This window comes from Anolis carolinensis, chromosome 1, assembly GCF_035594765.1.
Source record: "Anolis carolinensis isolate JA03-04 chromosome 1, rAnoCar3.1.pri, whole genome shotgun sequence".
NCBI classification, from domain to species: Eukaryota; Metazoa; Chordata; class Lepidosauria; order Squamata; family Dactyloidae; genus Anolis; species Anolis carolinensis.
The window spans coordinates 311,130,093-311,156,412 of record NC_085841.1 but is presented as its reverse complement, the minus strand read 5'-3'; the positions used below and the strand labels follow the sequence as shown (position 1 = coordinate 311,156,412).

The 26,320-nt window shown below is 37.8% G+C and overlaps 1 protein-coding gene across 1 annotated transcript in view; it reads left to right on the top strand.

Moving 5' to 3' along the window:
* The first annotated feature begins 118 nt into the window (after positions 1–118).
* The window catches only part of capn3 (calpain 3), a 32,510-nt gene continuing 6,308 nt past the window's right edge, over positions 119–26,320 (top strand). The window contains exons 1-18 of the mRNA XM_062968137.1: positions 119–703; positions 3,645–3,714; positions 3,948–4,066; positions 5,050–5,183; positions 5,838–6,006; positions 7,492–7,620; positions 7,734–7,817; positions 10,221–10,306; positions 11,372–11,449; positions 11,907–12,067; positions 12,658–12,827; positions 13,591–13,602; positions 14,793–15,001; positions 18,805–18,841; positions 19,314–19,427; positions 21,921–21,998; positions 24,655–24,712; positions 26,211–26,275. Of these exons, the coding sequence (XP_062824207.1) occupies positions 413–703; positions 3,645–3,714; positions 3,948–4,066; positions 5,050–5,183; positions 5,838–6,006; positions 7,492–7,620; positions 7,734–7,817; positions 10,221–10,306; positions 11,372–11,449; positions 11,907–12,067; positions 12,658–12,827; positions 13,591–13,602; positions 14,793–15,001; positions 18,805–18,841; positions 19,314–19,427; positions 21,921–21,998; positions 24,655–24,712; positions 26,211–26,275 (2,064 nt within the window). The 5' untranslated portion in view covers positions 119–412. The remainder of the gene's footprint in view (positions 704–3,644; positions 3,715–3,947; positions 4,067–5,049; positions 5,184–5,837; positions 6,007–7,491; positions 7,621–7,733; positions 7,818–10,220; positions 10,307–11,371; positions 11,450–11,906; positions 12,068–12,657; positions 12,828–13,590; positions 13,603–14,792; positions 15,002–18,804; positions 18,842–19,313; positions 19,428–21,920; positions 21,999–24,654; positions 24,713–26,210; positions 26,276–26,320) is intronic.

Here is a 26,320-nt window from a genome sequence, read left to right as displayed (position 1 = left end):
CCTTTCAGACATTCTGAAAGAACAAGCTCTGTGTCTTCGTCCCCTCCTCCACATGAACACTCTCCCTAAGAGTTTATTTTTAGTTTTCTGATCTGCAACCTTTCCAAAGCATGCCATAGGCACGTTCGCACACACAAATTTGGAGGGGAACGTTACTCAACAATTTCACTTGCTTCCTGCTAAGATGCTGATATTGATACCAAGCAAGAACCTCAAGAGGACATGTAGACCAACCTGTGGGATGGTTCTTCACATTGCTGTCTGAATACTCACAGACAAACAAATTGGAAAAGAGAACTGTGAACTCGTTTACAGAGCAACTTCCTCTTTCCTGTCCTCTTCCGGATTGCAAGATCTTCCTTATTTTTGTTATCATTCTTGAGTTGATAAATTTATTCAAAAACCAATCTCCATGCCATCGGCTGTCAGTACCAAGTTGGCAAAAGGGTCTGGGGCTGGACCCGTTGTCTGCCAGAATGCTAGCACGACGGCAGAAACAGGTGGAGGTGCAGGAGGGATCTACTCCGCCATCCTCAGCCGCAACCAGCCCATCATCGGTGCCAAGGAGAAGACTTTTCACGAGCTCCACAAGAAATGTCTCGAAAAGAAGATTCTTTATGAGGATCCAGATTTTCCAGCAAATGAGTCCTCCCTTTTCTATAGCCAGAAGCTACCTGTCAAATTTGAGTGGAAGAGGCCACCAGTGAGTAGACCTCTAGTTTGACATGAAGACTGAATTTGTTGAATGTCTGCTTATATCAGCAAGATTCCATTCTAAATAGAAAAGCATAGATATGAAAAATGATGTCTTGAAATCAGCAAGGTTTTAAGGAATGTGAGCTGTCTCCAAGATTTTTCTGATATATTTTAGTTGACAATGTTTTTATCTCATTTCAATCCCAAATTTAAAATCTGTTTTGAGTGACTGGCAGAAAAATCATCCTTTGTTTCAAAATACTGTCCTATTCCCCAATAGGAGGTTAACTGTCTTCTCTAATTTTTAACAGTTGCCTTAAAATCAGCATTTTACTTTTAAGTGCATATGTGAATTTAGTATGTTTCTCTGTTTCATCATAAGCTGCAACTTAGTAAATTGCTTCCTCCTTTCTTTCTTTTTTTTTGCTGGTACTTGTAATCAATTGTGAGATGTAAATTAAGGTGTGAATTAATTAAACATGCAGTTGTTGTTGTTGTTGTTGTTGTTGTTGTTAAAATCATTCATCTTTGCAAAAAGCCGATAATGCATTATTAGAATGGGGTTGATGCACCAAGGTCTTGGGATTCCATGACCCCAAAGATGTATAAAAAGTCAGGAAATTTTCCCTCTCCTAAGATATACCATTTTCCCTAACAGCACTTAACTACAGCCTTCTTGTCTTGTATTGATCTAGCAACTTTGGTTTTCCCTCCTCATCTAGGTACACTTTTCTCCAAAAAGGTTGTTCTCTAAGGGCCCTTTCAGACAGGCCCTATACCCCAGGATCTGATCCCAGATTTATCCCAGATTATTTGCCAGTGTGGACTCATATAATCCAGTTATCGCAGAAATCCTGGGATCAGATCCTGGGATATAGGGCCTGTCTAGAAGGGCCCTAAGATACTCCTGTCTTCAATGGCAGGCCCACGTAGAATGTGTTACAGTAATCCATTCAAGACGTAACTAAAGCATGGACCACCATGGCCAGATCTGGCTTTTTAAGTTACAGGCGCAATTGGCACACAAGCTTTAATTGTGTGAAGGCCACCGCCGACACCTGAGCTTACAGGGTCAGTGCTGAGTCAAGGAGGACCCCCAAACTGCAGACCTGTGTCCTGTGCGGAGTGTTACCCCATTAAGTACAGGTTGCCACCCTATACCCTGTTTGGCCTCACAACAGACCAGGAGGACCTCTGTCTTGTCTGGATTAAGTTTCAGATTGTTATCCCTCATCCAGCCCCTCACAGCTGCCATACACTAGTCCAGGACCCGGGGAGCTTCCTTGGGTTTGGATGGAAATAGATAATAGAGTTGTGTCTCATCTGTGTACAAAACTCCGGATGACCTCACCCAGCGGTTTCATGTAGATGTTGAAAAGCATGGGGGATAGTATCAAGCCTTGTGAGACTCCACAGGCCAATGGCTAGGGGTCCAAACCAGTTTCCTTCAGCACCACCATCTGGGTCCAATCCTTCAGTAACAAGCATAGCCACAGCAGAGCAGTGGCCCCAAGTCCCATCCCAGAGAGCTGGCCCTGAAGATGGTAGTGAAAGCTGCTGAGAGATCCATGAGAACCAACAGGGACACACTCCCCTTGTCTAGTTTTCTGAAGAGGTCATCCACCACGGTGACCAAATCTGTCTCTGATTCATGACTAGGCCAATAAATGGTGAAAATGACACGGACTGAAATATAGACAAAGCATGAGGAAGAATGGATCTGATTTTATGTTTGAAATGAATATTTTTATTTCATAATGTATTTTAATAGTTTTAACTGTTTTATGTGCTGTTTTATATTGGTTTGTATGGGCATCTAATTGTTGCCACTGTTGTAAGCCGCCCTAAGTCCCTTCGGGTGAAAAGGGCAGGATATAAATGTGAGAAATAAATAAATAAAATAAAGCCGAATGCAATGGGTCAAGATAATCAATTTCACCCAAGAATTTCTGGAGTTGAGTAGCCACCATCCGCCTAGAACCTTGCCCAGAAAGGGGAGATTAGAAATAGGCTAATAGTTGTTTAATACTAAAAGGTCCAGGGACAACTTTTTCAAATTTGGTCTTACAACTGCCTTTTTCAGGCATGTTGGTATTTTTCCCTGTTCCATGAGGCACTGACAATCCTCATAAACCACTCGGCCAACCCCCCTCTGGCTTGTTTAATAAGCCAGGAAGGGCCAGGGTCTAGAGCACGTGTGGTTGCCCTCACAGCTCCAAGAATCTTGTCAATGTCATCAGGCTGAACAAACTTCTTTAAGAGGTTGCAAATATTCCTTCTTTTGGAGGTTGTTAAACAGAAGTTGGATGATCATCTCTCAGAAGGCTTTCATTGTGTATTATTGTGTGGCAGGGGACTGGGCTCTTGCAGTCTCTTCAAGCTTTTTTATTCTATTGTATGATTGTATGTCAGACTATGTCAGAAAGTGTATCCACTAAACAGAGGGACACTGAAATGGACACTTTATGGAAGAAAGTAATAGATACCTCCTTCTGCAAAATCTGAAAAGTACATATGTGGGCACAATATTGCATTATGTCAGTGTATTTCACTGACAGGATTTCAGCCTCTATATCCTGATTCTGCATGGAAATAATAATTGAATTTTTAAAAAATGTTTCTAAAATCTTGAGAAACCCTGAAGAGAAGAATCCTGGACAGATTATAATCTTTGCAGTTTGCACATGATATTTTTGTTCAGTGCCCAAAGGTTTTCCTAATTATAGCAAACTAATTTTACAAAGTTAGTATCATACGCCTGATTTTCAGCATCTGATGTTGAACTCTCTAAAATAAGTGAACTGTATTTATGTGAACTTAAGGCACTGTTTTTATCCTGTCTTACAGAACGTTTGCCAGTAGACGGCAACCATTCTTTTAAGTCCGTAATAACCACAGCAGATAGTTAGTGTGCTCTTCTGTCTCTAAAATATATTTCTATTCTACAGGAAATTTGTGAGAATCCACGCTTCATAATTGGTGGAGCCAACAGGACTGACATTTGTCAAGGGGAACTAGGTACCTAACCCTTTCTTCTCAGCTCTTTTGACTTTGTGGTAACAAAACAATTTAAATTACTGGTAATTTAATTAATCAAATGCTAATTTTATATCTATAATCATATACATGAAATGAAATACTGATTGATGGGGAAGAGAGAGGACCTATAAAAGTACTTTTTTTTGTATATATACTCTGCCTCTTAGTAATTCTGACTTTTGAATTGTCCTGATCGATTTGCTTCCTTTAAGGCGATTGCTGGTTCCTAGCTGCCATTGCTTGCCTAACCTTGAATGAAAAACTGCTCTTCCGGGTCATACCACACGATCAGACCTTCATAAAAGATTATGCTGGGATCTTCCATTTCCAGGTATTTGGTTGCATGTTCTTCCAGTATGTTCATTTTTGTAGTTCAAGTATAATAAACAAGCCATTGGAAGATAATAATGAATTAATGAAATACTTAACCAATAAAAAGTCAAATTAATTCAAAGATAAAAAATTAATAAAATGAGCCTGTTTCCCACTCATAGCATATTTTAAATGTGTGCCTTATGTTTAATTCTTGTTCTGTGTACTTTAATATGTCTTTTGTAGAATGTTTTAGATGATTGCGTGTTTTAGCGATGTTATCACCTGCCTCTACGTTATTATTGTTATTGTTGTTGTTGTTGTTGTTGTTGTTGTTATCTGGTACACAACAAGATTAGTACACAGCAAATAAGATCACTATGCTGGCTTTTGTTTTGGATCACACGCTGGACACTTCCCAAGTGTCTAGGACTATGTGATGTATCAGTGAATAATGTGTGTAAATCCAAGTAGGATGGCCTTTTGCAGCTGACAGATAGTAATTTTGTCAGCGCCAATTGTTTTCAAGTGCAGGCTAAGATCTTTAGGCACTGCAATCAGTGTGCCAATCACCACTAGGACCACCTTGACTGGTTTGTGCCAGAGTCGTTCCAGTTTGATCTTTAAATCCTCATATCGTGTAAGCTTTTCAAGTTGCTTCTCATTGATTCTGCTGTTACCTGGGACTGCAACATCCATGATCCATACTTTGTTTTTTTCTACGACTGTGAGGTCAGGAGTATTGTGCTCTCAAACTCTGTCAGTCTGAATTCAGAAGTATATTATTATTATTATTATTATTATTATTATTATTATTATTATTATTATTATTATTATTGTATGACACAGCAAACATGATAGACATGCTGGATTATTATTATTATTATTATTATTATTATTATTATTATTATTATTATTATTATTATTATGAATCAGCTGTTGGTCTTAACCTATTCCTAACTAAAAGTCTAATTTGCTCTCTTCTTTGGTTGAATTTTTCAGTTTTGGCGATATGGAAGTTGGGTGGAAGTTATCATTGATGATCGATTACCAACATATGGCAAACAACTGGTCTTTACCAAATCCTCCCAGCAAAATGAGTTCTGGAGTGCTTTACTAGAAAAAGCCTATGCAAAGTAAATACTTTTTCTGTACTTTGTGCTCCAATTTCTGAAAAATTTGCATGTACTCTTTCTGTTGAAGTAGAAGTATGTTCACATAATATGGTACATAAATAGTCATGGTGAAATTCACAAAAATAAATGATAATGAAAATCCAGAGCTACACTGTATGCAAATAATATGTGGTTATTTATTGCTGAGTGTATTGCAAAGCATATGGGTAACTGACCGGACCAGATTATATATTGAGAGTAGTGAGTTTCTGTGAAAGTTCCAGTTTCTAAATATGTTCGAGATATTCCAAATTCCTTGAGAATTCTGAACATTTGCACAGACTGCAGAGTTAACAAGAAATCTATAGATGTGGGTGAAACGTTAGGAGAGAATGCTTCTGGAACATGGCCATACAGCCCGGAAAACTCACTGCAACACAAGAAATCTATTGTGCCAATACTTTGATCTGCTGCAGAAAACAACTGAATCCAACCCATAATATGTCCATAGTGTCATCATACCTATATTCTACGATTGACAAAGCTGAAATACTGGTTCCAGATCAATCAAATCTGCTTGGTTGTCTGAGTTTATTCATTTACATTTGGAAATAGACTGTATACAGAAAAGAATTAACATAATGGTCAGATTAACCTTTTCTTGTCCCTATTCAGGCTTCATGGGTCTTATGAGGCATTGAAAGGAGGCAACACCACAGAAGCCATGGAGGACTTCACCGGAGGTGTAACCGAGTTCTATGAGATAAAGGACGCTCCTAAAGATATCTATAAAATCATGAAGCATGCCATCGAGAGAGGGTCACTCATGGCCTCCTCCATTGAGGTACATCTGCTGGGATTTTCCCTGATCCATAACTGACTTTGAATCATCCCAGAGCTTTCTGAAGGTTAATGTAACCTTACTTATAAACACAATGAGCATATAGCATTTCTCAATTTCTCCCCTCCTAGATATCACCATGAAGCTATTTTAGTTTTCTTTGTTCATCTTTCTGATGTCTCTGAACTAAATTGACCGCTCTTCCAATAAAGGCAGTTTTAATCCTCAAGGCGACTGAGCCAGCAGAATACGAGCAGAATATGCTCGTAGCAGACTCCTTTTGAGCATAAAAGTGAATTGATATTTTAAACAAATAGGAGGACATGATGGAATAGTGGCTGTTGGGAAGTTTTTCAGTCAAACTGCAACTGTAGCTACTGAAAAATTAATCACTAAAAGCAAAGGTGTGCTTTTGGAATATATTTGCTGTTAGACATAAACATAAAACCATCCATGGTCCTTTCAAAACATTTTTCCCATACAAGATTGTTGTGGTTCTGAGCAGGTTAATTGGAAGATGTAGACGGGGTAGCAGGGATCTGCTGCCCCACAGAGTGAAGAGGGAAAGAGGGAGAGATCTGCAATTATGATAGCATCAGGGGAAGGCTTTTTCATGTGTGAGTGCTTTTTTTAAAAGTCACTATTCCCTCACACCTCTATAGCTAGCCAGAAAGCCAGGAATGAACAGACACAAGCATTAATCTAGGTTTCTGAATTGGACATAATGGCAAGTCATAGTTAATGCAAATCATAGTTTCAGAGCTTGTTTTAACAGTTTAATAATAATAACACTTTATTTATATTCCACCCTATTGCCCCAAGGGGCAGATCACAGGGGAGATCGCAGTACACATACACGGCAAACATTCAATGCCGTTTGGACAGACAGGCAGAACAGACAGAAAGGAGGTATATTGTGTTGAAGCCCTGCTTGGAGGTTGTGCTCAGATTCTGCCACAGGGGGGTGCTGTGTTGCCCCATACTCTATGACAAAGAGCCATCAGGACTTCCTCCTTCCTTTCGTCACTGACATTTCTGGTCTTTTTCTTTTATGGTGGTGTAAAATACCTCCCCCGCTTAATTAGTGATACCTAATTTTTCTACTTACAGCTCTAAGCTGTTTTCGAACTGCTTAGGTAAACAGTGAGCTGGACTTGACAGTTGGGTGCTCACTCCAACCGGGCTTTGAACGGGCTACCTTTTGGTTAGTAGATACTGCTGGTAATTTAGCAGCTGGCTTTTGTTTTGGATCACAAACAACTGAGGCCTCTTCTATACTGCCATATTGTTCATCAAAGCAGATAAACTTTGAATTAGATTATATGAGTCTACACTGCCATATAATCCAGTTCAATCAGATAATCTGGATTTTATGTGGTGGTTTAGAAGGAGTCTGAGACTTGTCATGTTTGAGCAAACAAATAAGCTAGAGTTCATCTAAATAATTTTTCATCCTTCCTCCCACTCACCCTTATTTTTCTGTTCTAGGACGATGCAGGAATCATTTATGGAACTCCCACAACAAATATTGGATTATTAATTAACAGGATGTTAAATAATATGAATTTTAAAACAGAAAATGACTCAACCCCACCTGTGGAGGAGAAGATTTCCCAGGTTTGTATTCCCTCCGTGTTCAGACATTAAGAACTCACAAAAGCTTGCAAAGCAGTCCAAAATATAGAAGGGGGGAATATGTTGCCTTAACATGCTTTTCCTGTGTTTTACAGGCTATAGCTCCAGTAGTCTTTGAGAGACGCATGGCTAATGGATTGGTTCTAAGCCATGCCTATTCAGTGACAGGAGTGGAGGAGGTGAATATTGGATTCAGTTTCTTAACTTTTGTCTCAGCCATTTTAATATGTGTATGTTTTAATATATGCTTTTATGGTTGCATTGTAATATGTGATTACATAGATGAATATTGTGCTCTTTCTCAAGCCAAAAGGAGAGGCATGTAATAATTTAAAATATATTACTACCACTACTTCTACTACTATTATTATTATTATCATTATTATTATTAATATATAAGTAATGAATCAGAAATGTAGTTTGCTAGGGTATAAGAATATACAGTGTTCCCTCCCAAATTCGCGGTTCGCTTTTCACAGACTTGCTGTTTCGCGTTTTTTTTAATAAACACTAAAATAATATTATAAATCATAAAATAATATTATAAATCCCTTTTTCTACTTCCTTCCTAAGGAGAAGCCTAAGGAAGGAAGGAAGGAGAGGCTGAAGGGAGAGAAAAGGAGGATGAAGTAGCTTTGTTTTTGCCTCACAAGGCAGCGGCAGGAGCAGGAGCGTCCAAATATAGCGTCCCTACTTCACGGATTTTCACTTACTGAGGGTGGTCCTGGAATGTAACCCAATAAGTGAGGGAACACTGTATAGGCTGGAATTCTGTATCAACTTATGCTTAATTAAGCAATTAACTAACGCTTAGAATTAATGCAGCTTGATACCACTTGAAATGACATGGCCCAATGCTATGGAATCATGGGAATTGCAGTTTTATGAGGTCTTTCACTTTCTCTGTCAAAGAGGGCTGGTGCCTCAAAATTACAAATCCCAGAATCCCATGGCATTGAGCTGGAGCAGTTAAAGTAGTGTGAAATGACATTAATTTTATAGTGTAGATGCACCTGAGTAACTCTCCTGGCTTGAACCCCCAAAACTTGTCAGAAACATTGCTGTGCTCATATCATAGGCAGAATGCCTTTCCTTCTTCCCATGCAATAAAATAGATTGGGGTGAGTTATGATTGTAGCAATACTAGAACAATCATGCCTAAGTAGTGACTGGGAATACAAAACTGTCACTACTTACTTACGCTTGCAATGAATTTAACTTGCCCACAACCCCAACCTAATTCATCAGACATCAAATGTATGGGGAGAAGGAGCTTGATTTTGTCAATGATTAGAGCACAGTGGAATGATAGTCAGGTTTTGGGCTTTCAGAAAAGGAGAAGGTATTTACTCTTATAGCATACCCCTGTACTACGCCAATGTCATGTATAAATTGAGGGTTATACCCTAAACAGGAGAAAGCACTCTTAGCCATCATTGCCATTTTATCATCCCGGACATGGGGAAATACCAAAAGTGATGCCATAGCAGAAAGAGTAGAAGGGACCAATACCTCTTTTAGGTTTTCCAGGGACATACTCAGTTCTTACCTTTTAGTGCTCTAGTCAGAGAAGGGAATTGTTCCTTTTTCAGAGGACTTAAATTACACTGCCCCATAGATAAATCAACCCAGGTTTAGCAGCTTGGTTTTTTGAATAAAATTTCTAAATGTACACATGAATATATAGGGTAGTTAAGTAAATATGAATGTATAGGATAGTTAATTGGGCAATAGGTTAAACCAGTGCTTCTCAACCTGTGGGTCCACAGATGTTTTAGCCTTCAACTCCCTGAAATCCTAACAGCTGGTAAAGTGGCTGGGATTTCTGGGAGTTGTAGGCCAAAACATCTGGGGACCCATAGGTTGAGAACCACTGGGTTAAGCCCTTGTGCCATTGAACCTGCTGACCTGACGGTTGCCAGTTTGAATCCGTGAGATGGGGTGAGCTCCTGTCTGTAAGCCCTAGTTTACCTGCCAACCTAGCAGTTCAAAAACATGCAATTATGAGTAGATAAATAAGTACCACTTCAAGAGGGAAAAGGCAAAGAGCAATCTTGCTCCAAGCAATCTTGCTGACCACGTGATCAGGAGGCAACATTGCAAGTTCCTTGGTGTGAAAAAATTGAGAAAGAGCACCTCCCAGAGCCAGAAATGAAAAAAGTCTTCACCTTTGTCTGTCTTACTGTATGTTTGTAAATAAGGCATTGAATGTTTGCCTTTGTCTGCTCTATGATACTGTAATCCACTCTGAGTCCCTCTGGGGAGAAGGGTGGAATATAAATAAAGTGTATTATTGTTATTATTGTTATTATTATTACCTACCTAAATATAAGCTGATAGAGGATTCTGACCTTTGTCTTTGTACATAAATAAGGGTCAAACAAAACAATTGGAAAAGAAAAATAGATATTAAGTGGAATCAGTGAAAGGTAAAAAGACAAATAGGGCACTTTGAGAAATGAAATCTATCTGGTTATGCTAAGGGGGAGTATACTAACTGGTTCATGATAGCGTCTATAAGAGCTGTGTACTTTTTCATTTACTGGTAATTATAAAATTAATTATATACTTATAATTTTAAGATAACGTTTAAACGGGAGAAGCTAAAACTGATACGGTTAAGAAATCCTTGGGGACAAGTAGAATGGAATGGAGCTTGGAGTGATAGGTGAGTAGAATTGAAACCATCATGAAAGCCATATTATTAAAGTAAAGAAAAGAATGCAATTTTGTTAAATAAACTCTGATTCTTCTATGATCTCGCTAACTATACAGAAATCTATAAATTTAGTGTAAACACAAGGTTGTCCTGTTACTATAGACTCACTGGTAATACAGGATAGAATAATAATTACAAAATGACTATTATTTATAATTCAGGGACGTGGGGAATAAACACATTAGGATTGTTTTACAAAAATGTATCAAACATTATGTCCATGCTTGAATGTTTTCCAAAATAACTGATAAGTTCTTCCATAAACTGTGGTCAACACTTTAAATAAATCCAGGTTTCTTCATGTGTTTGAAATAGTATCTTCTGAAGCTTTATAAACTAAAGTTTAAAGAGACAACATAATAGATATGCTGTTACCAGCACCCAGTAACTTGCAAACATATGAGGGGGAAATTCATATATAAAATTAATGTATATAGATAGATACAAATATAAAGGAACATAGGGATTGCAAAGGCTTGCAGGAGGAAATGCCTATATATCTGTAGCAGAGATTAACAGATATTTCAGGAGAAAATGCTTTTATAAGATTAATGGATCTATATATATACTCTTCTACCTGACTTGCAAGGGCTTCTTTTCCTTTTCAAAACATTCCCTTGGTTAAGAGCGAGGGAGGCTTTGCAAAAGTAAACACTGATAAGGGAGGGTAAGATGAGAGATGAATATATCAAATATTGCAAGCAACGGCCTCCAGGCTCCACTTCTGGCTTGACCTTGACCCGATTATAAACCGGGGAAGGATTTTTCAGCTCATAAAAAGGGCTGAAAAACTCGGCTTATCTTCGAATATATATGGTACTTCCACTTGAGGAGTTTGTGGTTTTGATGCAAACTTTCACTATGTTAAAGTAAAATAATTTAACAATTCAGTCGTTGCACAACAAATTTTAAATTCAGGAGATCATAAAAAGGTGTGTATTAGTTTGAGAAGTGACGTACTTCATTTAAAAAATCAGCTATCCACTTAAAAGCTTCTTCTCCATTTCATTGCAGTTCAGATGAATGGAATGTTATTGATGGTGCAGAGAAGACCCGACTACAGCATAAAGTTTCAGAGGATGGAGAGTTCTGGTAATGACTCCCCTTTTCTCTGTTTTTAAAAATCCACTCAGAAGATTCTTGTATCCAAGTTTTCATGTGCCCCCATTATCCATGGGCAATACATTCCCAGCCGGGAATGTAACTGTGGTTACATAAATACCATTACATTGCTTCACTTCTGGTCCAAGCATACCGTAGAGTTGCATTAGAGGGCTTAAAGATTCCTACAGAGATATTTGCTAGGTCCTCCAACATAACACTGTGGTAACTTCTGGAGGAAATATACCAACCTAGCAAATTCCCAGAGAGGCTATTTCCCTCCAGATGAGGGTGAGTTAACTCCTGGGTATGGATGCTGTTGTTACAGGGGCCTCAGTGTATCTCTCCTATCTAAGAAACAACATAAAACCTTTCCCAACTAGTGATAGTCACTCAAAATCAACCCTAACATATCATCATTTCCCCCCTTATTCCTTAATGCTTCTAGGATATCTTTGCAAGATTTCCTGAGATACTTCACAAAGCTTGAAATATGTAATATCACACCTGATGCTCTAGAGGGTGATAAGCTTCAAACATGGACAGTTTCTGTCACTGAAGGGCGATGGGTGCGAGGCTGCACAGCTGGAGGCTGCCGTAACTATCCAGGTAAGTAATATATTAAGGACTTCATTGTCTTATTAAACACATAGGGCAGCCTTCCCGTTGTTTGGGCCTCTAACTCCTAGAATTCCTGACTATTGAATAAGCGGGATACAGCTTGTAGGAGTTGGAATGGATCTATTCTAGAGACTGCATGATCTATCTGCTATCAGATTAAACTATTCACTGTGTGCCATCATGCTGAGTGAATTATTGGAATCTACAACATGTGGGCACAAAGCCACTGGTTATTATTATCCCCAAGTATGAGGCAGGTCAACAGTGAGGCAGGTCAACAGCTGGGCTTGACCCTTTTTACCTGATCCCATCAGATCTTGAAGAATGCAACAAAGTAGATGATAGACCAGGCATGGACAAACTTTGACCTTCTAGGTGTTTTGAACTTTCCCTCCCACAATTCCTAACAGCCAGTGGGAGTTGAAGTCCAAAACACCTGGAGAGCCGAAGCTTGCCCATGCCTGTGATAGACCCATGACCCAACAACTTATAATAATCAAATACAGCCCCATGCCATACCACCAAAGTTGTAGAAAAAAACTATTTTGTGTAATTTTAATATAATTTAAATGTTGCAGACACATTTTGGACCAATCCTCAGTATCGCTTGAGACTTCTGGAAGAAGACGATGATCCAGAAGACAGTGAAGTTGTGTGCAGTTTCTTAGTTGCACTGATGCAGAAGAATAGGAGGAAAGAACGCAGACTAGGAGCCAATCTTCTCACAATTGGCTTTGCCATCTATGAGGTAACAGAGTTATCACATCCCCCTCCCTCATTTACAACTGAGCTGATCAACTTACATTTCAGTCAAATGGATCTCAGGTGATAGCATTTCACAGCAGGATTGTAAATGTTGTTGGAAAAATGTCAAATCCTCCATGAGACAACTCAGAAAAATTATTTGTGTAAATATTTGTGCAAATTATTCAACAACATACAGAAAATCACTACCAGGCTTAGTCAAATTGCTTGATTAAAAGGTGGCTGCAGTGGTTCATAGAGTATTTAGCTGTTTTATTATTGACTAATTAACTTGTTGCTTCCTGAAGTCTAAATTTAACAAATATCCAATACCTGGTTTATCGCAGATAACACTACTTTAGGAAATTAAAAGAGGTTCATACACATAGTTTTCTCATAATCTAATCATATTGCTCATCTCTTAACCATCACGAGATGTAACTATTATCTTGATTGATGTTAAAAACTAAGCATTTTGAAAGAATGTTTTAAAGTGTTTTAAATGTTTTTATCTCTATATCATTTTAATTTATTTTGTCACCGCTTCAGGAATAATTTTGAGCTGGGGTGAGATACAGAAATACTTTAAATAATAGAGTAAGATTCAGGCCAACAGGCAGGCAGGGATCTTTCTATTAGTATATGAATAAAGCAGATGCCAGTTTTGTTTAAAATAAGCAAACATTTGTCAAAGCTATGAACCTGGGCTACGGCTAGTTGGTATGAGCAAATATGTAATAAACCTTTCTTCTTTGCTTTTCTCTCAGGTGCCAAAAGAGGTATGACTGGTGGAGGGATATCCTGTCAATATCTTGACGTAACATCTCAAATACTGTTGCCTCTGTGGTAACCATTTGAAATTGTCCCGATAATGTTTCTTAGAAATAACTGTACACAATTGTTCAGTCACCTGTGGATTTAGACCTATTTTAATTGTGTCTTTTTACTCTGTGTAACATATATGTAACAAGTTAATGTGCATTGGCATACGTAACTACACTATGACATTGACAAGCAGGAGAAATAAAATGTCTGGAGTGCTATGCATAGAAAAATATTTCAAAATATATACAAAATAATCACAGAAAAACAATATAACACAAAATATACCCAAACAGAAGGCAGGAAGGAGGAAATAAGTTGCAGCGAGAGAGAAATAGACAATTGGATAAAATCACAACATTTAAAGATTAAATAAATGGGATACAAAAACTTGGTATAAATATTTAGCCGACTACCTATTCCAAGAATATATTTGTGATAAGAGAAGCTATTAAACGACGGGCCAAACCAAAAAGACCTGGGAGGCAAAATGGAAGGGTCTAATTTCCAGAATAAAAGGGAAAGATAAATATAAGGGATTAAATAAGATTATCCTCATGATTGAACAACTATAATAAGTATAGTAAGATTACTAAACTGTTCCCAGAGGGAAGAAAAAAAAATATGTCTAAAAATATGTGTGCAATTGAAAATATGAGAATGTATTACAGCCACATGGTGTCACAATTGTGACTAGTATACAAATAAGTGTAAGTGTGTGTGAGAGAGAGAGAAAAGAAAGAGGGGGTTGGTATGTATAAGAATATGGTAAAGTTACCTAGATTTACTCCTCTGTAACGGTTCCATGTGATGACTGCTACTTAATCACAATTGTGACACTTTTGCCATGATTGTAACTCCCCTTTACAGATATTTCACCAGGCATCAGCCACATGGGGAGCAGGAGGTCCATTCTACTCGCAATTGAAGTTTGAGTGAATGACATTTCCAGGGTCAGAAGGGGTTTGGCTAGGAGAGTTTGCTTGATTAAGTTTCCTTAGTACACTCTTAAACATAGCTAAGTATGGCTGGATGAAGGTGGTTGTCTTTGGTGTTAGCGGTGTCAACACAGCATCATTCATGGTCTTATATGCTGCTTTGTATTTCGAAGAAGGGTTTTCTGTCAATTACATCTTTGTGTTTTCAGATGCAGGGTAACAATATGCACTTGCAAAGGGATTTTTTCCTCTACAATGCTTCAAAAGTAAAATGCAAGATGTATATAAATATGAGGGAAGTTGCTGAACGCTTCCGGTTGCCTCCCAATGAGTATGTCATCATCCCATCTACATTCGAACCTCACCAAGAAGGGGAGTTTCTCCTTCGAGTTTTCTCAGAAAAAATAAGTCTTTCAGAGTAAGTAAAACACTTATATTTTGGATTCTAAAGGCGGAGAGAGGAAATAGTGGGTTTAAAAAATAATTGCAGTGATTAGGAAAATGGGCATAAAGTTCTACTCGAGGAGAACTATGTCTCATCTCCCCTCTCATTTCCCTTAAAACCCACCTGTCTCTGGTTGTCTCTGCCAACATGACCATGAGTTGGCTGGTGGAGAGCAGTTTCCTCCCGAAGAGCAATGATAATTTCATAAGACCCAAGAGATCCTAGAGCAATGGTTCTCAGTCATTGGTCTTTCAGTTTTTTGGGACTTCAGCTTCCAGAATTCCAGAACTGGCTGAGGCTTCTGGGAATTGAAATCCCAAATACCTAGAAGACCAAAGATTGCAACCACTGTTACTTGCCCTACATCTTGCAATAGAAACATAGCCAGATGCATCTCTAGCTCTGCTTTCCATTGGCCTCTACATGTGATGTCAGTGGAGCAACGATAAACAATCGGGTGAGGGCACAGGGGATATTGATAAAAGTGTTAGTGAATTCCTCCCTCCACAACAAACAAAAAAGATGTGTCATTTTCAAGAAAGGTGTATGTCAAGATGCCAGGTAATGTCTTTTGATGTCCAGATAGTTTCACATGTATTCGTTTGGCACTTCCAAGAAAGCTCTAAGGAGTTATCCTTCCCATGTCACAAATGCAGAAGGACAAGACAATCATGGGTTGCATAAGGCCATGATATGGCTGAAGAGAGATTAGAAATAGCTGGAACTTTCTTGCACCCTCCCTACATTATCACACCATAGAACAGGCTTTATCCTTTGGCTCATCCTGCTTCTCTATGATATTATATATCTAGACCAGGGGTCCTCAAACTTTTTAAGTGGAGGGCCGATACATGGTCCCTCAGATTGTTGAGGGGCCGAATTATCATTTGAAAAAAAAATACAAACAGGGTTGTTGTATGTCTTTCGGGCTGTGTGGCCATGTTCCAGAAGCATTCTCTCCTGACGTTTCGCCCACATCTATGGCAGGCATCCTCACAACCTCTGAGGATGCCTGCCATAGATGTGGGCGAAACGTCAGGAGAGAATGCTTCTGGAACATGGCCACACAGCCCGAAAGACATACAACAACCCTGTGATCCTGGCCATGAAAGCCTTCGACAACACAAAATACAAACAAATTCCTATGCACACTGCTCATGTCTTATTTGTAGTGCAAAAAACATTAGCATTATATATTACTATATTGCACCATACCATTATATCATAATATTATTAGTAATATTACATTTAATATTTAATATGTAATTAATATTATTATATTATACAATATTATTATATTGTATTATTATTATTAGCTGCCCTGAGTCCGCTATTGGGTGAGAAGGGTGGGGTAGAGATACTGTAATAAATAAATAAATAAATATTATATTGTATTACATTATAATATTATTAATATTATATGTGTACACAATATATAATATTATTACCATATTATTCATTTACAATATTTCATTTACAATATTAGTAAATGAAAGAACAATACAATATTTAAAAATAAAAACAATCTTAACCAACATACTGTAAACTTATGAGGATTTCAGTGGGAAGTGTGGGCCTGCTTCTGGCCAATGAGATAGTCAAGTAGGATTGTTGTGTGCCTTCAGGTCATTTCAGACTTTGGGTGAGCCTAAGTCTAAAACTGAGGGCGGGGGCCAGGTAAATGGCCTTGGAGGGCCGCATCCGGCCCCCGGGCCTTAGTTTGGGGACCCCTGATCTAGACCATCTTCAAAAGAAGCCAGTTGGAAAAGAAATGGTTTATTTGCCTCAGAGGTGTCAATTATGCAAACTTCAACACGTTGTTAGATTGAAACTACCATCTCTTGTAGCCAGGATAGAAAATGATGAGGAATACTGGAAGTCTCAATTTTAACAGCATCTGAGTGACCCCTCAATTTCATCCCTAGATGTACATTATTTGAAATGACCATTTGCTTGCATACTTTTACACCAAAATTGAGTTTAGGGTACTGGGATGTGTATAATCAGCCCTCTATATTGACATCTTGAACATATTCTGAATTCAACCATTCACATCTTGAACATATTCTCCCCCTACCCTCAAAAAATCCAAAAAGTAAACCTTGATTTGGAATTTTATATTAAGGACACAATTTTACCATACCATTGTATATAATGGGACTTGAGCATAAACAGAATTTGGTATCCACAGTGGATCCTGGAACCAAACATCAGCAGATATCAAGGATTCACTGTATAAAGAGAACTGGACAGCGATATCTATGTATGGAATTTGTTAACCTGAGACATAGTGTTGGCTACCAACCTGAATGGTTTTAAAGGGGAATTAGACAAATTAATGGAGAATTGGGTTAGATTAATCATCGCTATGTATCATATCTAGTATCAAAGGCAGTTTGCCTCAAAATATTGGTGGCTGAAGGAAAGAAGTGGGAGGATACACTCAAGCCCTGTTTGCAGTCTTTCAGTGAATACCTCACTTGGTGTGGGAATTATGTGCTGAAATAGCTATGACACTGGTCAAAGGACCTTTGAAACTGTTTCACCTATGAATTTTGCTCATGAATGATTCAGAAGATTCAGTGAGCATTCACAAATGCAGTGGTGTCAACACAACCCCCCCCCCCCCCCCGTTTTAAGACCATTTGCACCCAATTGCTACAGTTGTGAATAGTCAATTACTGAGTTTGTTTGATGTAGAAATGTTACAAATTATACCTCTCATATTTCATAGAGCTTTTTTTATTCTTCATTTTTTTTACTCCATAGTCACATAATCTATTTATTTACTTATTAATTATTTATTTATTTACTACATTTATATTCTGTCATTCTCACCCCGAAGGGGACTTAGAGCAGCTTACAAGTTATATGTACATACATTATATTATTGTATTAGCATAGCACAATATTAGCATTTTATATGACTATATTGTACTATACCACTATACTGTAATATTATTAGTACTATTACATGTAATACATAATATATAATAATAATTATATTGTATTATTATTAATATTATATTGTGTTACATTATAATATTTTATCAATATTAAATGTATATACAATATATTATAATATTGATAATATTGATAATAATAATCTATATCTACTAATAGAATGTAACATTTACTTCACCTAATAAAGCCCATAAATGCTTCTCTTGTGATAGATAAATCATTATAAAATGCCACAAGAAGACATTTGTTGCAGCAAAAAGGCAATATCTTCAATGTGGCTTGTTTCTAAATCAAATCACAAACATGTTAGTGCTGCATTGTGACTGCCCTAGGGATACATGCTGAGCAAGAGTGGGTAACAGCAGTGAGTCCAAGGAGCAGTTTTCTCCTTCTGGGCCTCATAAACTCTCAAAAATGTTGAAAAAACAAGAACCTAGAACAAGTAGCCAAAAGTCTGTGTCTTTTAAAAAATAAAATAGATATTATTTGATATTTAAACAAAACAAGCAGGTAGACGTATAGCTTATTTAAAAGTTCCACCAAGAGACTTTCAGGAAAAGAAAATTGTGTTTTGAGGGTGGGGGGAGGGGTGTCAGAAAAAGGGCAATTCAAGGATTACATGTACTTCCAGAACCAGACTTTGCTCGTTCTTAAAACATTGGCTACTTAAAACCAACCCTAGCCTCTTTTTGTAATTATTATGCTATGCTTTCTTACCTAAGCAGAAAAATACGCTCAAGAAAGAATTGGACAAATCTTTTTTTCTTTCTTTTTTCCCCCTTCCCCTTTCCTTGAACCCTCCAATCTTACAGGGAAGTTGAAAACAAGATTGCAGTAGGACAAATTTCTGTGAGTACATTACATATGAAGTTTTCCCAATGCTGGAACCCTTTGTAGTTTTTCTTCTGTCATTCTCTGCCTTCTGTCTCCAGCCTTTACTGTTTTTGTGACATTGCTCTTGTCTATGCTTAAAAGTGGCAATACCACCACTTTACAAATTTGCCATCTGTTCTAATTACAGCTATGACAGCTCTTTTTCATCAAGCATCAACAAAAGCCATAGCCAAGAATTCAGGACTTCAATTCAAAAAAGCTCCCTTTAGTCTTTTTAATTCTTGGCTTATTATTTTGTTTTTATAATTGAACACACATGTATGTGTCTGTCAATATACATATGCACATATATGTGACACCAAATGTGTCTGCAAGCAATGAGGCAGTCAGTAGAATCTGTTTTGTGCATCCATTGCCCTCGTGCACAACCCACAACTGAGACTCCCGGCTTCACTGATGTGCATTTTCTTCTCCGTCTCTTCTCTAGCCAATCATCTTTGTCTCAGATAGAGCAAATAAGAACAAGGATCCAAAAGGTGGTGAAGGGCATAAAAAGGACAAGGAGAAAACAATCACTGATAAGAAAAAGAAAGCCGATGAGGTTATTGTATTGCTTAGCATGAGGAAAGCCAAGTGTGAGCTAAATCGCATGTTGAAGTTGCTCAATAGTCACAGTAAGCATGCCTCTTCTGCCGTAATGCTTTCCTCTTTGGGATAATTGTTCCCTAAAGAGGAAAATAATTTGCAGCAAACACTGGTAAAATCTAGACCCTAGTCCTACTGGAAATTTGACATCTGAAATAAAATATCATTGGAGCATTGCATCCTTGGGATTTACCTATAGGTTAAATCAACATTCAGTGATTGGATGTGTTGACTGTTGTGACTAAGATGATTCAGTTGCTATTCCTCAACCCAGTGGTTTTTCTCATGGATGTTTGGTTCTGATGCATGGATGGTATGTGCATGAAAGTTTTTTATCATTGTGTTGGAAATGATGGTCAGAAGGTGTGGCCCAAGTTCTCTTAATAATTATAATTCCATAATGCAATGTCATATCTGACTGCATATCACTGTCCTTATGTGAAGCCCTCACTTCTCTCATTTGCTGTAAAACAGCTGGGTGTACCTTCTATTATGACTGTTCAAGGAGACAGTGGCAGACCTGGACAAGAGAGGCTTCAACAAGAAGCAAACTTTGCATTCATACCCTTCTCTTCTGTGGGTGATGATGTTTATATTACTCAGTAGATTACAGCCTAAAACAAAACTGATGGTATAGGTAGGAACTGCCTCTATAGCGAAGGAGCACTTTCATTATTGAGGGAGTAGATGTAGAAATTGTGCTCTTTTCTACCAGTATCATATTTTATAATTTCGTGACATTTTATTGATTAAAATATTTTGATCCCAGTATTCTAGCTTATCCATGAGAATTAAAATTTGGATGGGATACAATCATTTCAAGGTAGCAATCATAACCTTTTTAAAAACTTATTGAAGTACAGCCACATTTGATTTATGTTCTAGGTATTAATAGATATGCTATTGCTATTTTTCCACCAGTTTCAATTCTGTGCCCATGTCCTTTTGCCACTATTGCACCTTTCTTGTCCAAAAAATAATAATAGTAATAATAATAATATATGTTGTTTCAAGTCATCTTGTCTTCTAGACTTGTGTGTTGCCTTGCAATTACTGAGGTTGAAGAAGTTAACTTTGTATTCATGAATCAATGCAGATGAGTAATCAGCTATGCATGTCTTCTTTATTTTTCTTTTGCTATTACTGTATTTTTTTAAAAAAGGAGAAACTTGGCTGCAAATACTCTCATACATTGTTCAGAAGGCTCAGTGCTCTTTTGAGGCCCTTTACCATTTAATCACAGTAGAACTCTTTCTATACAATAAATAAGTGTTGTACAAAGTGGGTGAGGAGTGAAGATTATGCCTGAAATTCACACCCACCATTAAAATAACATAGTACTGTGCAGTAAAGATATATTTGCTGTTTGTCTGCACTTCAGAGACTTGACCAGTAATGTACAAATGTGTTGTTTATAGGTACAAAAGAAAAGACACATTTTATATAAAAGGGTTGCATCAAAGAAAAAAACAACAAACCTAGGAGCTCAATTTTATTCATATTCACAGAGGGTGTGACACCAAAAGGACTATGTTCAACTTTTTTCAGCAGAAATATATTACATTTTATTTTAAAAACCCTTGTAGCTAGACATAACCACAAAAATATTTCCATAAGTCCAGCTTACAAGTACTATATCAATATACCTACAAGGCTAAGACGCTGTGCTGATTTATTTTTTGAATCTTCTAATGAGCATGTGCATTGGTCCAACCTGCCATTATTACTCACAGTAATGCTTCGAAACAGTTTTGTTTGCACATTCTGCAAACTACACTAGGTGACACCAACTCTAATGATGCCACTGTTCATATTTAGTGAAGTCCTAAGTGAGTGTGTATAGGATTCTAACCTTGGAGGTGATACGTTCCAATGTACCAACAAAAGCATCTATGTCTTTGGACACAGGAGCTGCCAAAGAAGCAAAAAAAAAAAAAAAAGAGGTTTGTAAGAGCTCTGAGTTACCAAAAAGAAATTTGGTCAAGAATGTAGCAGTGGGGTGGGATGGGGTGAAATGAGGGCACCATAGTAACCTAAAACTTTAGCTAAGCATTTAGAAATACAGTTTATATACCCAAAGAAAAGGGCCAGGTAGGCAAAGTTGCCAATTGAATGCAAGTACAGCAAATGTAAGATAGTCTAAGTTTCAAAGATTATAATGCCTACTCTCTGCAATGTTTGAAATTTGACATCTGAAATAAAATATCATTGGAGGCAAACTTCTTATTTGGATGTAAAGCCCTCATTTCGTGCTCTCCATCCCCACCCCACCCTCAGCGCTATCTCTGGATTTGGCCAGAAATCATGTGAATACCAAATATGTCAAAGACATTTTGGAAGAAAGCATTCTGGACAAACAAACACACATTGGACACATATTCTCTCTTTTAGAAATCCTCAAATCAGCAGTTCATTTGAACATTTTTTTCTCCTTTTAATGAATTTTCAGCCTTCACAGAGAGATTCCAATAAGGAAACTGAGGAAGACAAACAGTTCAGAAATATTTTCCGGCAGATTGCTGGAGATGTAAGTACACAACTTCTTGGCTCTTGCGTCAAACCAGCCTTGTAAGAATTTAAATATATGAGTTATGCACGTCCTTAAGCCAAGCAAATCCAGTCACAGATTCTGAAACACAGCTTTGGGCAATGCTAGATCAAGGCTTCATATGCTGTAAGTCCCAACCCCAAAGGGCTCAATCATGAGCTCAAAATTGAGGTCATGAAAAATTTGGCAACAGTAACATGTTTCTAAATACCATGCCTTTACATGACTCTGTTAGCAACAACATGCAGGGTTTACAGTAGACTGCAGGCTGAAGGAAGGCTGAGCGAAGGAAGAGAGACGCTTTTGAACTGTGATGTTGGAGGAAAATTCTGAGAGTGCCTTGGGCCACAAGAAGATCAAACCAGTCCATTCTCTAGGAAATAATGCCCGGCTACTCACTGGAGGAAAGGATATTAGAGGCAAAAATGAAGAACTTTGGCCACATAATTATTTCTGAGCATTCCTTGCCTTAAAGGCAGGAAAACTTGGGGAAAATAATGATGCTGGAGAAAATGGAAGGAAAAAGGAAGAGGGGCCGGCCAAGGGCAAGATGGATGGATGGTATCTTTGAAGTGACTGGCTTGACCTTGAAGGAGCCTGGGGTGGCGACAGCTGACAGGGAGCTCTGGGGTGAGCTGGTCCATGAGGTCACGAAGTGACTGAAACTTTTATTAGGCAATTGCCCACCCTCAAACGCATAGTGCTATAGAGAAGAATTCACATCATAGAATCATTGATTTGAGAAGTGTACATGTCTTCTCATTATTTCATTTTTTTTCTTTTCTTATGAAATGTGTTAAGGGGGATAACCGCAATGTGTTGACTAGTGGTACTAGGACGCAGCTGACTGGATGCACTTGATGTTTGTATCCTATCAGGGCAAAATAGAGTTGAGTAAAACTAGCTACCCAAGATTTCCCACCCTCAGACAGAAGGGGGCATTTTAAGTTTCTGATATTGGAAGCAAAATAAAATATTCAGGTGTCAATTTTTCCCCACAAATTATGGACGATTCAGTGTTGTGTGAAAGAACAGATAGTGTATGTGCCTTCAAGTTACCTGTCATCTTTTGATAGCCCCATGAAGCTTTTAAGGCAAGGAATGCTCAGAAATAATCTGCCTTTACCTTCCTCTGAAATACAACCTACAGCATCTAGTTTTTTGGTGGACTTCCATCCAAGTACTAATCAGGACAGTCCCTGGTTAGCTTCCAAAACCAGACAGGATCTGGTGCCTTCAGTGCATTTTTAGACCCATTCATGAATGAATGAAAATAGGTCTGGTACCAGTCATGTTGAAGTATGCTTTGGGCATGATACTGCCAATGGCTGCCATCTTTGTATATAGGCAGGATAGAAATATTTAAGTAAATAATAGAATGAATAAATAAGTACCACTGAACCCCCTAAGTATTGCTTAGAGCTGTTTTCCCTACCCATATTGCTGGTAGCCCTATGGAAAAGGAGCCATGAAGCTAAATACTTTCACTATAAACTAGTTGGCTGCCTTTTTTTTACTCCTCGAAATTCAATGCACAGTTTAGTTTCCAGATATGTTTGTATTTATTTTGTATTGTTACAGTTATCGGATTAAATGAATTATTATTTTTGTGATTTTGAAATCACTGCTTTGTTTTTCTTGTTCAAAAGAAAAACAAGACATCTTGAAGATACTAAAACAATAGATAAGGACAAATTATCCTTTATCTTCGTCTATCTGGCTGAATTAGCCCTAGCTTAAATGATGTTAAATCTCAGTGTCCTAATTCTGAAACATTATAAACCTGATTTCCTGAATGCAATATGTTGTTGCTGTTTATAACTTCCAGCTCATGGTGACCACAAGATTTATTCAGAGGGGATTTGCCTTTGTCTTCTTTCATGGTGCATCATATTATGTGGTCCTATCCCAAACATAGTATTCTCTCATGGGTTAGAATTTGACATTAAAAGTCTTCTACAAAATTGCTTTATCTGTGAACAAAATTACAGTTCGGAAAGGGATGGGACACATTTTGACTGGATTATTTATTTATTTATTTATTATTTAAACTTATATGCCGCCACTCCCCTAGGGCTCGGGGCAGCTTACAAGAAAGGCTAAAATCTAACAATTTAAAAACATCTTTAAAATATCTTTTTTTAAAAGCATGGTAAAGTTTGCGTGCTGAATACTGGCGACAACGGTCGGAATTTCCACTTGTCCATGGAAATCTACTTGGTGACCTTGGGCAAATAGTACTCTCTTGGCCTCAGAGGAAGCAATGGCAAACCTGCTCAGAACAAATCATGACAGGAAAACACTGTCAATAACAACAACAACAGCAACAGCAACCTTATAACCCGCCCCATCTCCCTGAAGGGACAAGGGGCAGCTTACATGGGGACCAAACCCAGTGATGCAACAATAAAATACAACAACATAAAATACATTCAAATTACAATGAATTAATACAAAAAACATATATAACATCATAAAATCATAAACTCAACAACAGCCAATAACCAATAACTACTGCAAGCTGAAAATGACTTAAAAGTGTACAACAACAAACATTTAATGACAAATATTGTTCTTGGCAACTTTTGTCAACTGACTTTACTTTCTTCACAGCCCATTTTCCTTTGTTTTGTAGGACATGGAGATCAGTGCTGACGAACTCAGGAATGTCCTTAACAATGTTCTGAAAAAGCGTAAGTTTGGTGTCCATTTTGTTCTTGAATACTGCATTTAGAATATTGCCCAGGAAGCAAAAAAAGCTGATGTGAGAATTTCACATGAGAAACACCTCTCCCGTGCCTGTGTTTTCTTTAAGAGGAGCTTGAATGCAAAAAATGTATTTCACTCCTATGGCTATGATGTCATCAGAATACCACCAGTTTCACTTATTCTTTAAAAAATCTGTTTAGCATATCAGGTACACAATCAGCAGAGCTGGTTTAATATGCTGTTTGAAGATTTGTTGCATTGATTCAATATATGTACATACATAGCTATACAGGCAGTTCCTGAGTTACAAACACCCAACTTAGGACCTCATCACATTTCTGCCACCTTTTGCACATGGTTTTCAACGGGACGACGACTAGAGACAAACATCATTTGATAGGACCCGACGAGGTTCATTTGCAATTGAGGTCAGAAATGGAGTATCCTTTAATGTGATAAGTCCTTACAAATGATTCATAGTTAAGAACAGGGATGTGACAACAGGAAGTGAGAGAAATCTATCTTTAGGAAAGGAAATTCCCTCCTGAAAGAGTTATCATAGGAAAAAGGTGTCTCCATTGAAGCATTATCTCCAATTCTTGTTTCCACAAGCCAATTTTTTCAAAATTCAATTATCACAGGGACAGAAAGTGAGGCAAAATCTTCTGAACAGGAGCACAGACAGCAAAGCAAACACCACAGGGGTGTTAACCCTTCCCTATGCTATCCAAAGCTATGTGGTGTGTGTGTGTGTGTGTGTGTGCGTGTGTAAAATTTGTATGTAAGTTGGAACAGGCACATTTTTAAAGTGTAGCTCCAGCTATATACATGCACGCACGCACACATATACATACATACACATAGCTGGAGCTACACTTCAAAAATGTGCCTGTTTCAACTTGTATATTAATTCAACTTAAAAACAAACCTGCAGAACCTATCTTGTTTGTAACTTGGGAACTGCCTGGATATGTGAGATAAGCTATATATTCTACTGGCAGGGCATACATTCCTTGAGATCAGATAATTTTGCACATGAAAACTGAATTTATACTCAGGTATACCACAGTTGGATATTCACTTACTCTGTAGTTGTTATGTGCCTTCAAGCTTTTTCTGACTTATGACGACCCTCAGGCAAACCTATCATGAGTTCTTTTGGGACAAGATTTGTTCAGAAGAGATTTACTTTTGCCATTCTTTGAGTAGGTGTCTCTGGCTGAGCTGGGATCCAGACTCATAGTTCAAACGTCAAACCAACACATTTGTTTACATCCACTCTGCAGCACTTGCAAACAAATTAAAAATATTTACCAGTGCCTGGCTCAATCTAAAGAATAACTCTGATGAGAAATAGTTTCTTCATACAAGAATTGCAGGGGTACCAAAATACCCCCCTCTCTCTACATATATAAAAATGTAATGTCTTGGAAATTATATACTTGTATTAATATATTTTGTAATCAAAATACTTTATTTCAGATAAGGAGTTGAAGACAGAAGGGTTCGCACTAGAATCCTGCCGTAGTATGATCGCCTTAATGGATGTATCCTTTTAAAATTATATATATCATTGTAATGCATTGTTCCGC